General features: G+C 36.9%; 1 protein-coding gene across 1 annotated transcript in view; it reads left to right on the plus strand.

Annotated features, from left to right (window-relative positions):
- SYTL2 (synaptotagmin like 2) overlaps positions 1-15,071 on the plus strand; it is a 100,233-nt gene that overhangs the window by 80,599 nt on the left and 4,563 nt on the right. Inside the window, 7 exon segments of the mRNA XM_082845623.1 lie at positions 889-936; positions 4,340-4,434; positions 7,315-7,434; positions 8,750-8,919; positions 10,029-10,131; positions 12,138-12,308; positions 14,305-14,383. Of these exon segments, the coding sequence (XP_082701749.1) occupies positions 889-936; positions 4,340-4,434; positions 7,315-7,434; positions 8,750-8,919; positions 10,029-10,131; positions 12,138-12,308; positions 14,305-14,383 (786 nt within the window).

A 15,071-nucleotide genomic window follows, 5' to 3' on the forward strand; every position in this document is an offset into this window, starting at 1 on the left:
TATTTGATTCTCAAGTCTCAGCATTTAGATCTCTCTAGGTGTAACTGGTAAAGATTTAAGGTCAAAGGAAAGGGTCCCAGAACAAGAGTGGGGATCCTGCCTCTTCTCAAGTAAATAACTAAGTATAGACCAAGGGTGAAATTAACTGATTCTGAATTTTTAGGAGCCAGGAGGTCTTGCAGCTTGTCAATGGATCAGGTGTTACTTGGTTCAGTTATAAAATGAATAGGGTAATAGTGGTGGGAGGGATGGAAATGAGTCTGATTTTTATGGTTCAGCATTTATGCAAACATAAATATAATTTATACTTGTATGCTAGAATTTTGTTTTCTAAGTTGCCTGCACTATAATGATAAAAATGTATATTAACTGAGCTTTCTCATGTAAAATGCAGCAACAGAGCTCTTCAAAGGTCATTCCTTACTTTTATGTAATCGGTTTGTCTTTCTCATTTTATGTTTACAACCACCTCACTGAAGTAGGTGGGGCAGTGATTTTTATCTTCATTTTACAGATGAGAAAAGCTCAGAGAAATTAGGTGATCTGTCTAAGCTCTTGTAGCTAGTCAGTCAGTGGGAGGGTGGGGACAGGCATCTCAGCTTCACCACTCCTAGTACAGTGCTTGTTCCATTTTCCATGCTGTGGCTTATTGAGTGAGAGGAAAGACACTGCACATCTCCTGTGCTGGATGTTGGATATTTACTTGAACAGGAGACCTCAAAGAGGCTAATGAAGAATTGCACTGGGAAATGGAGGAAAGCAAGCTGAAAAACTGTCAGATGTATTCTGCAGTCTTAGTAGTGAAACTGACATTTGAGCTTTATTTTCGTGTCTCTTTCATCTTTCTGTTAAAATGGTATTTATTCTCAATGTTGCTCTTCTGAGTAGATCAAAAAGCAGATCAGGAACCAGATACAAATGAATGCATTCCAGGAAGTGAGTAGCAGGATCTTTCTCACAAATGACTGAATGTTGCCGCTCTACATGGTGTTAAATGTGCTGAAATAACTAACCCCATTAACGTAGCATTTATTATTATACTAAACTCTTGCAGCTTACAAAACTATTTCATTCTGACAAGGGTTTTATTAAAAATATTTTACTACTATCTGTGTTGAAAGATTAATTCATGATTCCACTGAGGGATAGTTATATATATTTAGAATTTTTATGTATACATATGTATATGTATTATATATACACACGTTATTGCTCAGTACTGTTATACTTTTGCCAGTCTCTCTGCTTTTTGAATCTTTAGTTAAAATGAAGTTGGCACCTTCTAATATCACTTGGCTTTTATGTTGCAGTATGGTCTGGAGTACTGGATCTCTTATGGCCTTTACGCAAGGCTATAGACATGAAGCAATTTATAATGTATCTGGACCTAAGAAAGAACTGTACTTTGACGATTAGTATGTAGTATGGTCATATATGCCTCTCTACATTATCTATAGGAGCAAATTTTATAATGTGCAGGGTTTAAGCTCTGAGGTTCAAAACTAAACTCTAGTATAGTTCAATATAAAGCAAGTGAACATCTGAATCTCAAGTCGTAAATGTATGTGACAACATAGTTGGATCTAGGGGGTATTATGCTAAGTGAAATAAGTCAGAGAAAGACAAATACCATATGATCTCACTTATATGTGGAATCTAAAAAAAAAAACAAAACAAAACGCAAACTCAAAGATATAGAGAACAAACGGATGGTTGCTGGGGGGCATGGTGGGTGGGAAAAGGTTAAGTTTATTTTATAACTTAACCTTAAAAGGTTAAGTTATAAAATAAAAAAGCTGTGGGGATGTAATATACAGCGTAAGGAATATGGCCAATAATATTGTAATAACTTTGTATGGGGACAGATGATTGCTAGACTTATGGTGATTATTTTATATGCAAATGTCAAGTTATTAATTAATATACAACATAATATTGTATGTGGTAGCTAATATGCATCAACTAATTAATATCCACCATGAAGAAAAGATAATGATTATTTACCATTTTCTGTTCAATCTTAAGACTGCTGTTCTTAACTGTGACTATTGTCTTGAGTACAAATAGTGCATTAAAAAGGTGTTTGTGGAGGCTAGCAAAGCATGCAGATGTGCATGTGTGTCTTCTTGACGTCCCTGTTTGAGGTGGTTTCATAATCCTAGGCACTGGAGGGTTGAAGATAATGATACACACACCTGCCCTCAGGAGTCCACATAATTTTTAATAACAGTTTCCCAACAGTCTTTGGATGTGCTGATGGTTCTTAAAGAGAAGAGCAGCCAAAGGAAGGAGCCATTAGGTAGAGAAGTGCTGGTGCTTGAAAGCTGTGACATCTCATCCGAAATCTGAAACTTTGCTCATGAGGTTCTCCTGCCAGAGATGAAGGAGCTGAGCTTTGGCACATGACCTGACAAATTCTTAAGAAACACCTAGGAAAGAAGTCAATCCAGGCTTCAGCCCTTGGTGTGTGTTCTCTGTCCAGCTGCTGCAGAGGAAACAAGATTCTGTCCCTCAGGGGTGTTGGGTAAAGAGGCTTTTCCAGTTGCTTTTGAACTGGCAACTGAATACTTAAGTTTGGGCATCCTAGTTTATCTTTCTGTGTTTTGTTCAACATTTAACTTGAGGAGTGAAAACAAAACATAGGCATAGACAATGTATGCCTATATGTCTGTGTCTTCATATGTGACCTCCTAATCAGCTTAGTTATTGGTCAAGGGAAATAGGCTAATCATGTGCTAAATTCTGGGTAAATTAATTTCTCTTTTTTGTGATATTTTCCAAGATGACCCTTAACGTCTGGGCTGGGGTTATTCCTTTTCTCTAGTAAAGAGTGTATTCTTACCACGAGACAAAATGAAATGCATGATCAAAACACAAATAACTAAAGCCCAATAAGTGTAAAACTGACTACATTTGAGTAACAGATATATACTTTTGAAAATAATAGGGAGTAGTGTTATGATAAAAAAGTTTTTCATACTCATTGGGCTACATTGTGCCCTTGTGGGATCTACTTTTATACTGCTTCAGTATAAGTCACCTGAATACACCCACACATGTGTTATTGTTTAATGGGAAGTAATTAAAGTAGGTCTCATCTTGTGAGACACCATGAATGTATTTTGATGCATTTGTGAGCCTAAAGCTAGGTGAGAACTATTATGTGAATGAGCAAATATTTAATATGTGTAGTTCAAGTTTCTGTATTCCTTCATTAGATTTCTTTTAACTAAAGATGAACTTAGCTAATGCTCAGAACCAAATTTGAGCCTTTTGAGTTATATGTAGAAATACAATTTGATATTTATTTATCTGTTTTCCTAGTATCTCTTTCAATGAGAAAGTCAAGTCAGTATATTTATATCACATTGAAAAGATAATTTAAAGATTTCCTATCGGATAATGTTTATTTGTTTAGCAAATATTTACATAAGGCCTAATATGTGCCAGACACTGTTCTAAGGGCCTTGAAAAATATTAAGCCATTCAATATAGAAGCTCTGATTCACCATAAGAAAAGCTTAGACATTGTCATTCTTAGGCAAAGAAGAAGAAAGTTTTCTAACTAGAGTTACACAAACGAGGAAGCGAATTCATCATCTTATTGTGACTTCCACACACATACTTACTGTATCAGAAAGAAACCATATGCTACATTTTCATAGTAAATTCTTAGAGTATCTTAAATTGAACCATTCAAACTTGCCTTGGGATATCTCTATTGAAAACTCTCTGAATTGAAAGGTATCTAAATAATTTCCATTTTCAAAAAATAATTCATTTTGAAATTGTAGTCTTTCACAACTTTCTGAGGGCGAAACACTCTTACAGGTAATCCCAGCAATCACTAAAGAAGCCAACCTCCTTTTAGACACTCAATAGCCAGAAACTTTTATGATTGAGTTGTGTGCAAAGATCCTTGCTATCTGATGAAATAGTTTTTCAGCCTGCAGCATGTTAAAAATGTAATATATCTCAAGGAGATGAACCAATAAAGTACAGATCTTGCGGTTCAAAGCTCTAATGTGAAAAAAATATCAGTTAAAACCAATTCACATTGGTAGTAGGTTTCAGTATAATTCAAATCCAGTCCTGCAGTCCAGTAAACCTAGTGGTTTTTAAATTTTTGTTTTCTATTTGGTTCAACTCCTTGCTTAGTTCTCTCTCTATAACTGCATGTTGCTTACCTTATGGTCCTGTGCATGTGAACTACTATTCCTTTAACCAATTTACAAAAACATCTCTGTTCATAGACGAAAGAAAAGTGTGTTTTCAACTTATGCCTTATGTTTGTCTGACAACTGTGAGGATAATTTTGAATGGAAATGCTACTGTTTAGTTTCCACAGTGCCTTCACAACCTGATAATCAGTTTTCCCACCCTGACAAACTCAAAAGGATGAGCAAGTCTGTTCCAGCATTTCTCCAAGATGAGGCAAGTTTGTCTTTTGTACCTTCCGAAAAATGGATCCAAGTAGGTGGATTTGCTATGCCAAGGTTGGTGTGTCTGTATTCAGCCATAGCAGAGACCGAAGAGGTCAGCAGGACTGACCTTCGCCTCGCATGTCAATAGAGGTAGTGTTGTTAGTCCTGGAAAAAGGCAAGGCACATCTCATTTGACTCATACAGTAACTCTTATTGGTGGTGAAGTCAAAGTGCATAGATTTGGGAATGTGACTTTTGTTTCAAAGTGGGTACAAAATAAGAAATCCAGCAGAAAAATGTTGGCATGAGCTCCTCTGTAGTTTTAGAGTACAGTTGATTTGTGAAAGCTAAGTCTAGGTAGCATGACTAGCTTGAAAGCATATGTTAAAATAGTAAAGTAACAATGACATAGCAAACTTTAAGGATATCAACTGGGGGTAAGCACTTTACGTACATTATCTCATTTAATCCTCCATTAACCCTGGGAAGTGGGCACCATCATTATCCCCAGATATTACAGATGAGAAAACTGAGAGTAAGAGAGGTAAGGTAACCTCACTCAGCTAGAAAGGGGTTAAACCAGCACTGGAGTACAGATCCGACCCCCATGCTATTAACTACTATACCTACTGTCTCAAGTAAGAACATGACTATTACCTGTTATTCATTTGGTACCTAGTAAGTACCAGGCACTTGATATTTGCTCTGACGTCTAACTCTCACAAACAGAGTGTGGTAGGTACAAATTTCTCCATTTTATAAAAGAAGAAAGAGCCCCACAGTGGTTAAATAACTTTCCCCAAATCCAACAGCTACTAAAAAGTAGATCTAGGATTTGAACTCAGGTCCTGTGACTTAACTAAGATTCCATGTTCCTGCCACCAGCTAGTTAGGAGCCTGAGCTTTGAGGTTAGGCACTCCCAGTTCCGGCCATGCTACTAATTTGTTACGTGATTATGGACAATTTCCTTAGCTTCCCTGAGTGCTTTCCTAGTACCTACCTCATTAGATTGTGAGGGGTCAGTGAGATAGTGCAGGGAAAACACATAGCACAGTGCTGTCACAGAGTACCTTAATGTTAGCTGTTCCCGCTTGCAGTTTTGGTCTGATTTTTAATGGCGAAATAAAAGCTTCATCCTTAAGTGTTCTCTTAGTAGATGGAATGTAAGGAAAGCTCTGGACAATATATAAATTACATCCCTCCTCCCCCACCGCCTGGGCACCGTTCTATCTACTCTTGAGCCTTAGATGAACTATATCTGCAAGTATTCAGCCCCTGCATTTGCTTAAAAGCCCACATTACAGTTCCTTTGGAAAGAATCACTCATTCTTTGAAACTAACTCATTAGCTGGAAGCCAGCATAGGCACCTCATGGAGTTCCTATGGTTTTATACCTTTGTAGATATGCTTTGGTCTTGGTTGGTCATGTGAATGAACCATCTAATAATTTGAGAGGCCAATGATACCTGATTGGCCTGATTTTTTATTTTTCTCCTCTCTTCAGTTTTAACCTGCTGCCTCACTTGCTCCGCACAAAAGACAGTCCAAATTGTTTGAGTTTGTACATCAGAGATACCAAATTAAGCTGCATCATTTTACCTTTCAAAGTACCTGGGGTTGGACTGAATGTTAAAGGAAGTGGGATGAAATCAGACATTGCTTCTTTGTCCACTGTCCCTTTGAGGCTTAGTGTCAGTCACATTTGTTGAGTACCAACTTTATGAAAATCAGTGTTCCAGGTCATCAAGACAAGGTCCTATCCTTCCAATAATCACTAATGATCTGATGTACCAGGTAGAATGTATTACGGCTATGGTAGGGGGAAATGGTCTGTAAGCATGTGGGAAGGGAGTATGATAATAGAGACATGAAAAATGTATGGATTTTTTTTCACCCTTGAGGAAGGATTCTTTTCTCATCCATATAAATCATAATTTTATAACCCTTTTCTTAATCTGCGTTAGGATTGGCATCTGTTATATTGACATGTAATTGCATGGGCCCTGGAATATGTTGGCATGAACTAATCACTCCTCCATAAAGGTGTTTCCCTAACCCCAGGAGCCACTGAACTGCTCCATAAACTCTCTAACCCCAAAAGGAACTCATTCTGAAGCATAAATTCTTAAAGCTACCATCTAATAAACTATAGATCTAAATATAATAAAATTTATTATTGTCACTTTTCTTTCTTGACCCAGGTAAATATTTCCTTGGACATATTTAAAATAAGTATCTTGTTGCTATTTTTTTTTAAATTTGTTAAAATCTAATGTGGGCAGAATGTATAAATCAGTATACTTCCCTATAGCAACACAAAAGATGAGCACAATAGCACTATAGAAATACCTAAGAGGTGGTTTAAAATTATATATACACACATATATACATATGTATAAAAAACTTGAAACACAGATCAGATTAGCATTTGTTTCCCCTAGTTTAATAGTGTCTCAAGTAAAACAAGACACTATTGATTTTTAGGGAAGTTAAGCCTATGTTAACGAGAGGAATGAGGCATGACATTTTAGATTTGATAGTAAATGTTAGACCATTTATTGTCTAGGTAAAGTTAATTTCTCATATGTATCAACAAAGTTTTCCAAGCAATATAAATGTATAATATTAAGAGAATGCACCTTGGGGCCACCTTGTAGGTGAAACAAATCGCTTTGTTATTTCAGTACCTAACCACTGCTCTCCTCCTACGATGAGGTCCAAGGCAGACCACCCACCCCATCTTGAATACCATTCCTTGGCAGTTAGCACTTTGACCTTGGAAAATGTCATAGATCAGTGGGATACCAAGATATTATCTTTATCTAAACAGATTTTGATCTTGACTCATTCTGAATTTAAATTTTGTATATATTGTATGATGTTTTGTAGAGTGATGACAGAGAAACAGATACAACATCAGAAGGCAGTTACCAGCTCAGCAGACACAAGAAGAGCCCGAGCTCTTTAACCAATCTTAGCAGCTCCTCTGGCATGACGTCCTTGTCTTCTGTATGTAAACAAAGGCTTCATGTTAATATCCCTCTGCTTCTGCGAACCTTGCTCCACCATGCTCCTGCTACTGTAAAAGGGCCTTTTGTTGTATTTCTCAGATTCCAGGGGCATGAGAGCTTTTTCTCTAACCCACATTTGGCTTCTGGCTAGCCAAATCTTCCTTTTTCTCTGTTTTAATCACAAGAGAATTCATATCCAAAATAAATAAATATGGTTTTTTGGATGTAAGTACTTAAAAAATAAACCTAAATTACCAACAAAATGAACCACTAAATTTTTCTGTGCAACAAATGGGGTAACTATCACAAAGTATGCTTATATCTGATATGCTTTTATATACTGTGTGCAGGTATAGAATTGCACCTGTCTTTTAGCAAGACTTTTATTCTGATGAATGAAAGTACTGATTCACATAGAAGAATAGGAGAGGCGATTCTTTGCCCCATAGAGGGATTCAGAATGGAGTTTTCAAAGGAAAGCTCCCTAAGTGTAGTTGCTCAGATTTGATTTAGAGAATTTGACTTTACACAGAACTTTCATAAAGTGAGGTAGTTTTGTGTGTGCATGTAAGATGTGTGTAGAAATATATATGTAAATATGTCCTCAGACACTTATCCAAATATCTCTGATATATATACACATGCACATATCTCACCAGGTCTGCTAAACAAATGATAAATCTGTGCTTAAATTCTTACTAGCCTTGCATTTTTCAAACTCTTTGTAAAAAAATCTATTTAAATTGAATTTCTGCTGATGACAATCAAATATATGGCCTTGGGAAGGCTTTAAACTTCCTTCATCAATCATCCATTTTCTGCCCTTCCTGACCTCTAAAAGTGTATGGCTCAGGAAGCATTTTCTTAGATTCAGCGGATGGGTAACATAGTAAAATTCCTTTTTGGTGCCTTGGAAATTTGATAGAGCAATGTGTCACTGTGATTTGTGTGCCTGAGGTTTCTCACATCCTCTTTCTTTAACACTTTAAACTCTAAGCATGCCTAAAAATGGAACTCTGAATGCCCCCTACCAAAAAATCACCCTGCTTTGAAATGAGTCAGCATCTAAAAAACTTTGCATTTCACTTTTCATCTATGTCTCTTAGAGGCGATTTTTGTTAAACACTAGTCATCATGTCATGTATATCATGTCAGGTTGTCTGTGTTGGTATGCTTTTTTGATGCCATATTAAATTAACTGCTTTTATGTGCAAACGAGAGAAATAATGGCAAGCAAAGATTACATCCATGATCCTTGTGTTGGGTTCAAGAGTGAGATAGAGACAAACACTGCGTGTTTCCGACGCTTTCAGGTGAGCGGCAGTGTGATGAGTGTTTATAGTGGAGACTTTGGCAATCTGGAAGTGAAGGGAAATATTCAGTTTGCAATCGACTATGTGGACTCACTGAAGGAGTTGCATGTGTTTGTGGCCCAGTGTAAAGACTTAGCAGCAGCAGATATTAAAAAACAGCGTTCGGACCCGTAAGTACATTTTGGAGTCACTATTTTCTCTTAGTTACTCTTAGTCTTATAGAAATTGGGAAGGAAAGAAAGTAATTGAAGGGAGGGTATGTGTGTGACTGTATTAAAAGGAACGTTTGGGAAAAAAAGTTGGGGGGGAAATGCTGTTTACTTTATAGATTCATATGCCAAACCTACTAAATTATAAAAATATCAGAGAGGCACAAAACGTTTCAAGTTGGAAGGGACCTTTGAGGTCATTTTGTCCTGATTCCTTCTTTTTACAGATAAGGAAACAAGGGACAGAGAAGATAAGCGACTGTTTACATAAATTCAGCAGCAAAATGAGGAATGATGGATTGAGCCCCAGTCTCTCTACACACACTTTCAAACTTTCTCTAAGATTAGGGACACGTGGGACATACTTTATAATGCTCTGCGGTGCAGAAATAGCTAAGATTCTAGAATAAGGTAGTTTCCATATTTAAATTATATTCTATAGAACTTTAGGGGGAATTACCAACTCATCTTTGAAATCACAGGTTTAATTGCATTTCAGTTTAGTTACAAAGTTGAATGGTATTCCCTACTTATCCCTATGCAGAAGTCTGATTCTTAATTATTTTGCTAGCATAAGCCCAGTCCTAAAAGGAACTGGGCTTAATAGCCTTTTCGTTGTTTTTTCTTTTTCTTCTTCTTTTTTTTAACATTCATATGGCTTGATTAGGTATGTACCAGATTATTTTTTTTCAAAAGACAGTCACAAAATCTTTTGTAATTCTGCAAGCATCAATGCCTTTTCTTAATAGGAAGCTAGCCAATAGAATTAAGCATCACGTTAGAGGTCTGTCGTCTTCCCCCTGCCCCACATTAGTTAAGGTCAAAGGAAGAAAGGAATTCAGGAAATATCCCTTAAAAATCTTCAAAACAATATAAAATTATCAATTCCACTGAAATCACTTTAAAAGCTTAAGCGTAAAGGTGTTGGTGAGAGCATTTATTACATACTGCTTTTCCTAGTGTCATGAAATAATTATTTCTATCAATTTCCAGTGCATTTTTTTAAATGGAGGTTAGACACATCACTTTTATTTTCTCTGACCTTCTTGTCTGTTCAATTCTCTTTTTAGATATGTAAAGACTTATCTGTTACCAGACAAGGGCAAAATGGGCAAGAAGAAAACGCTTGTGGTGAAGAAAACGTTGAATCCTGTGTATAATGAGATACTGCGGGTATCTATGACCTCTCTATCTAGGAAAATCCTAAATGGTGACCTATGCATTTAAAAGGCCATGTCATCTTGGGTAGTGTCTCTACAGAGGAAGTCAGTCACCAAGAGAGAAGGAAATGAATAACCATTTTCTGAGAATCTGCTTTGTATGAGATGATACACCATGACTGTTGTATGCGTTATCTCATGCATGTCCTCCATACCCTGCCAGGGGGATAGTATTATCTGCATCTCACAGATGAGGCAAATGAAGCTTAGAGAAGTAAAGGAACTTGCTCAAGGATACACAGCTGATAAAGTTGAGCATTGCTGCCAAAACAATCTTATAAAAGCCTAATTCTGATCATGTTATTTCTTTGCTTAAAATATTTGAGGATTCCCATTATCCTTAGGGTCAAGTACACCCATCTTAACACGCATAGCACTCCCTTGATAACCTGAGCTCCAGCTTCATCATTCCACTTTCATAGTCTTTCTTCAGGTCACCCTGATTCCTTTCTGTTCTTTGGAGGAACTACATTTTCTCACACTGCTGGGACTTTCTGTTCCTTCAGACTGGGATATTCTTCCCCACATTCTGTCCATAACTACTTCCCACAGCCTGAAATGCCTCTTCCTATGAGAAGCTGTCCTTAACCCCTAAGTTTCCCTGCTGTCTGCTGCCTCAGTCTCCTTGTTTTACAATAGGCTGTGTTAACATTCAGCACTTTAACTACTGGTTTAATTGTAAGTTCCATGAGGGCAGGGACCAACTCTGTGTTGCTTGTAAACTGCATACCCTTACGCAAATGATTTAACCCATCTACACTTCAGATCTGCAAAAGGGAGATAAGAATAGTACCTACCTACCAATATGTATGAAGTAATTAGTATGCGTTAAACACTTAGTAAATGCTGGCTCTTAGCACAGTGTCTGGTATAGGTACTTAAAAAATGTTTATAGATGGAAGGATAGATGGATGGATAGATTAATGAAGAATATACCTGGCTCAAATGCCCATATTCCTTTTTCCTTCAAACTTTATTATGCTGCCTTAGTCATGAGTAACAGATTATTTAAAACTGCAAATATGAGAAGGATTATTCATTCCCTCTTTCTGAAAATTCTGTCCAAGTATTTGGTTATCCTCTGAGAAAAGGAGCAACATTAAATTAACCCTCAGTCATCCATGGATGAATTTTCTGTAGCAAGTTTTTAATTATGACTTGACTATGATATACTTCAGAACCCTAGCTATTTCTAGGTCAGCTACTTCAACCCTATACTCAGGAAAAGCCAGCTAGTTTAAATGGTAAACTCAGAGAAAGGCAAGTCTGCTACAACCAAAATGGACAGTCAAGTTGTATATCATAAAGCCAAATAGAGATTATTTTTAGATTAGAAAGACTATTATCCCTTCCATGATTATATATAATCAAGGATTGACTACATTTTAGATTAAAACTATTAGCATGCCAAAAAAAACAGGTTGAAAAATATCTTGTCCTTGCAGGATAATGGTGGGAGAGGTTGTATGTATATGGGACAGGTGATATATGGGAAATCTTCTGTACTTTCAATTTTGTGTGAATCTAGAACTGCTCTAAAAAATAAAGTCTATTCAAAAGAATACTTTGTCCTTAGGTAGAAAACAGACCATTGGATTAAACTTCATTTGTATTTTTAGACTGAATTTGATTTATGTTATATCTAGTTAGAACTAAAAACATCCACTAAAAATTGAATAATTGGCTTTTGTTTTTAGAGAGCTATTACCAGCTATGATATTTGAGCCATCATTTGCTTTTCCAGAGGGGGAAAGAAAAATGAGCTTTTGTGAAAGATGAATTTGAGCTCTTTGAAACAAGACACTTAGAATAAGATGACTTTGCAATATTCTTGAGACTTGAAACCTAACAGATGAGAAAATCTGATCTACACAGATGACTTTTTTCTTCATCTCTATGTCATAACTTCGGCATAAAATAATATTATTTACCACTTTAATTTCCTTCTTTGAACTGCAGTATAAAATCGACAGGCAAATCTTAAAGACACAGAAACTGAACCTGTCTGTTTGGCATCGAGATACATTTAAGCGCAATAGTTTTCTAGGGGAAGTGGAACTTGATTTGGAAACTTGGGACTGGGATAACAAACAGAATAAACAATTGAAGTGGTACCCTCTAAAGCGGAAGGTAAGTGCAGAGCTTTTTGTTTGGTTTGTTGGTTGGTTGGTTTGGGGCCTAGGATACAGGAGAGAGCTGCTGTATAATTGCGTTTTCATTCAGAATGCTTACCCATAGTTTGGGATCATTATGTCTTTTCGCTCTGTCCCATATGTTTCTTATGCTCTTTTCTATATTTTCTATTCTTTTTTTTCTCCTCTCTATTCTTTGGGCTGGCTATTTTTTGCTAACCTATCTTTTAGTTCAGTAATTTTCTTATCTGCTGTGTCTAATCTGCTGTTACACCCAGCTACAGGTCCTCAATTTTACTTTTCAGATTTACATTTTCACTTCATTCTTTTTTATAGATTCCATTTCTCTGCTAAAATTCTCCATCTTCACATTATCTTTATGAATTTATTAATCAAAGTTATTTAAAGTGTGTATCTGAAAACTCCAATATCTTAAACGTTTGTGAGTCCCTCTTATCTAATTTTTTATCTTAGTTTGGTCATTTGGTCCTTTGTTCTGATATGCCTGTTCATTTTTTATTGCGTGCTGGACATTGCATATGAAAAATTCTAGGGATAATTTGAGAGGGTTTACTTTTGCATCTGACACACAGAGTAGGGACACACCGCCTTAATCTAGTCTGGTAATGAACTGACTAGAAGCTGGGGTTCAGCTTCCACATGGTCTGATCTAGTTTTTCTTTGCCCATATTCCTAGACTGTGGTCTTTCATGGGTTGCAACTGAAAACCTAGGTAGTACTCAAATTTTAGCATGTATCCAATTCACCTGAAGGACTTATTAAAACATAGATTTATGGCCCTGTTCCGAGGATTTCTGTTTTGGTAAGATCTGACCCAAGAATATGCATTTCTAACAAATTCCCAGGCATTGCTGATGCTGCCGGTCTGGAGACCATACTTTGAGAACTACTGGTCTAGAGTATTTTCTGAGACCATCTCTCCTTAGCCGGCCAGTTTTTGCCTCCCCAGCACTGTGAGAAGCCCTGCTCAGCTTCTTAGTCTCTTTCTGCTAGGCTTCTTGTGCTCTCAGTCGGCACTACTCGAAAATCAGCTAATGCCTCAAAGTGGAAAGCAGAGAATGTCAGGCTCCAACATCTTGTCCATTTGAGTCCTGTCTATCGTAATAATTCTTCATCACCTTCAAATAGATTCTTTTAATCCAGTTTTTTTTTTAATCCTCATCAGGAGGGTTGGTGTGATCCCAGCTAGTCCATCATAGCTGCAAGTGATACATAAAATTAATACAAACTGTTATTGAGTATCTACACAATAAAACAGTTCCACTTAAGAAACGGTTCCAAAATATCACATCAGAATCACCTGAAGCACTTATTTCTAGGTCTACCCATGACTTGCTGGATGAGAATTCCTCAGAAGTTGTCAAAAGCATCTCATTTTTAACTAACTCCCCTTATGTTTCTGACATGTAGCCATGTTTTGGAAATAAGGCTCTTAAGACCAGAATTTGAAAGTAGAACTCTCTCTCTCTTATAATAGATATGTTTTAAAATTATTGTTCAGTCTTTGTTATTCTTACAGGCATCTCCTCGTTTGGTCTAAAATAATTAGGTTAATGCAGCTTTGAAAATGTAATATTTGTTCCCCCCCGCCCTGCCCCCCCCCCCGCCCGACTCTTCTTACGCCTTCAAAGAAAGAGAATACAAATAAGTTGTTTTATGTGCTGGCTGAATGACTGAAAAAATGTATGTGTTTTTATAAAAACCAAAGCATCCCAGAACACCTCTCCTGTCTCCAAGAAAGCCATTCTGATTTCTCTGAACTAAAGGCCTTGAAATGTTTTCTGGGTACCCCACAAAGATACACAATATAAAAGCAACAGTCTAGCTCTGATGAGGAGGGAAATTTTAATCCGGGCCACTCATGAGTGATACCTAATCTGAGAAATGAGGCAGATATGGTCCCGTAACAGAGCACCAACAAACAGGGTAAATGGTTTGTGTCTCATACCTGCTGACATTCCTTCATTTTCCAGACAGCACCAGTTGCCTTTGAAGCAGAAAACAGAGGTGAAATGAAGTTAGCTCTCCAGTATGTCCCAGAGCCAATGCCTGGTATGTAGTGATTTTCTGTCCAGATTTATGTCCTTAACCTTATGTCTCCCCTCTTCAAGGATTTCTTTGAGTTCTATGATTTTTTCAAAGGTGAAGCCCTAAATAAACTTACTAATTTAGTAATCGTATAGACCGAATGAGTCAATCCACAGTTGTAAACTACAAAATTTTCTTTTTTTTTATTGTGGTAAAAAGACATAACATAAAATTTTTCTTAACCGTTTTTAAGTGTACCATTAGTAGTGTTAAGTATATTTACAATGTTGAGAAGCAGATCTCTGGACTTTTTCATCTTGTATATCTGAAACTCTATACCCATTAAACCACAATTCCCTTCTTCCCCTTCCCTCCAGGTTCCCCTTCCTGGTAACCACCATTCTATTTTCTGTTTCTATGAGAAAAATTCTCATTTTTTTTTTCAGTCCAGCTTACAGCCCTTGTTTTAACTTTTACCTCACTCTCCCAAAAGTTTGTATCTCCACAGCGTGAATGGCCTTTCCTGTATAGTGCTGTGATACAAATGGAACTGGTGTGTTTTTTTCCCCCATAGGTGGGAATTGGGAAAATTCATATGTAGCCCCTAAGAAATTAGAGCTCATTTGTCCTCTACTCTCAAGGTCTCATTAGGGGAGAAAGCTTTTTCTTCAAAATTTTTAATTGCATCCTTGATGTTAAGGCCTCAGTTCTC

The sequence above is a fragment of the Leucopleurus acutus genome (genome assembly GCF_964270905.1).
Source record: "Leucopleurus acutus genome assembly, chromosome: 8".
NCBI classification, from domain to species: domain Eukaryota; kingdom Metazoa; phylum Chordata; class Mammalia; order Artiodactyla; family Delphinidae; genus Leucopleurus; species Leucopleurus acutus.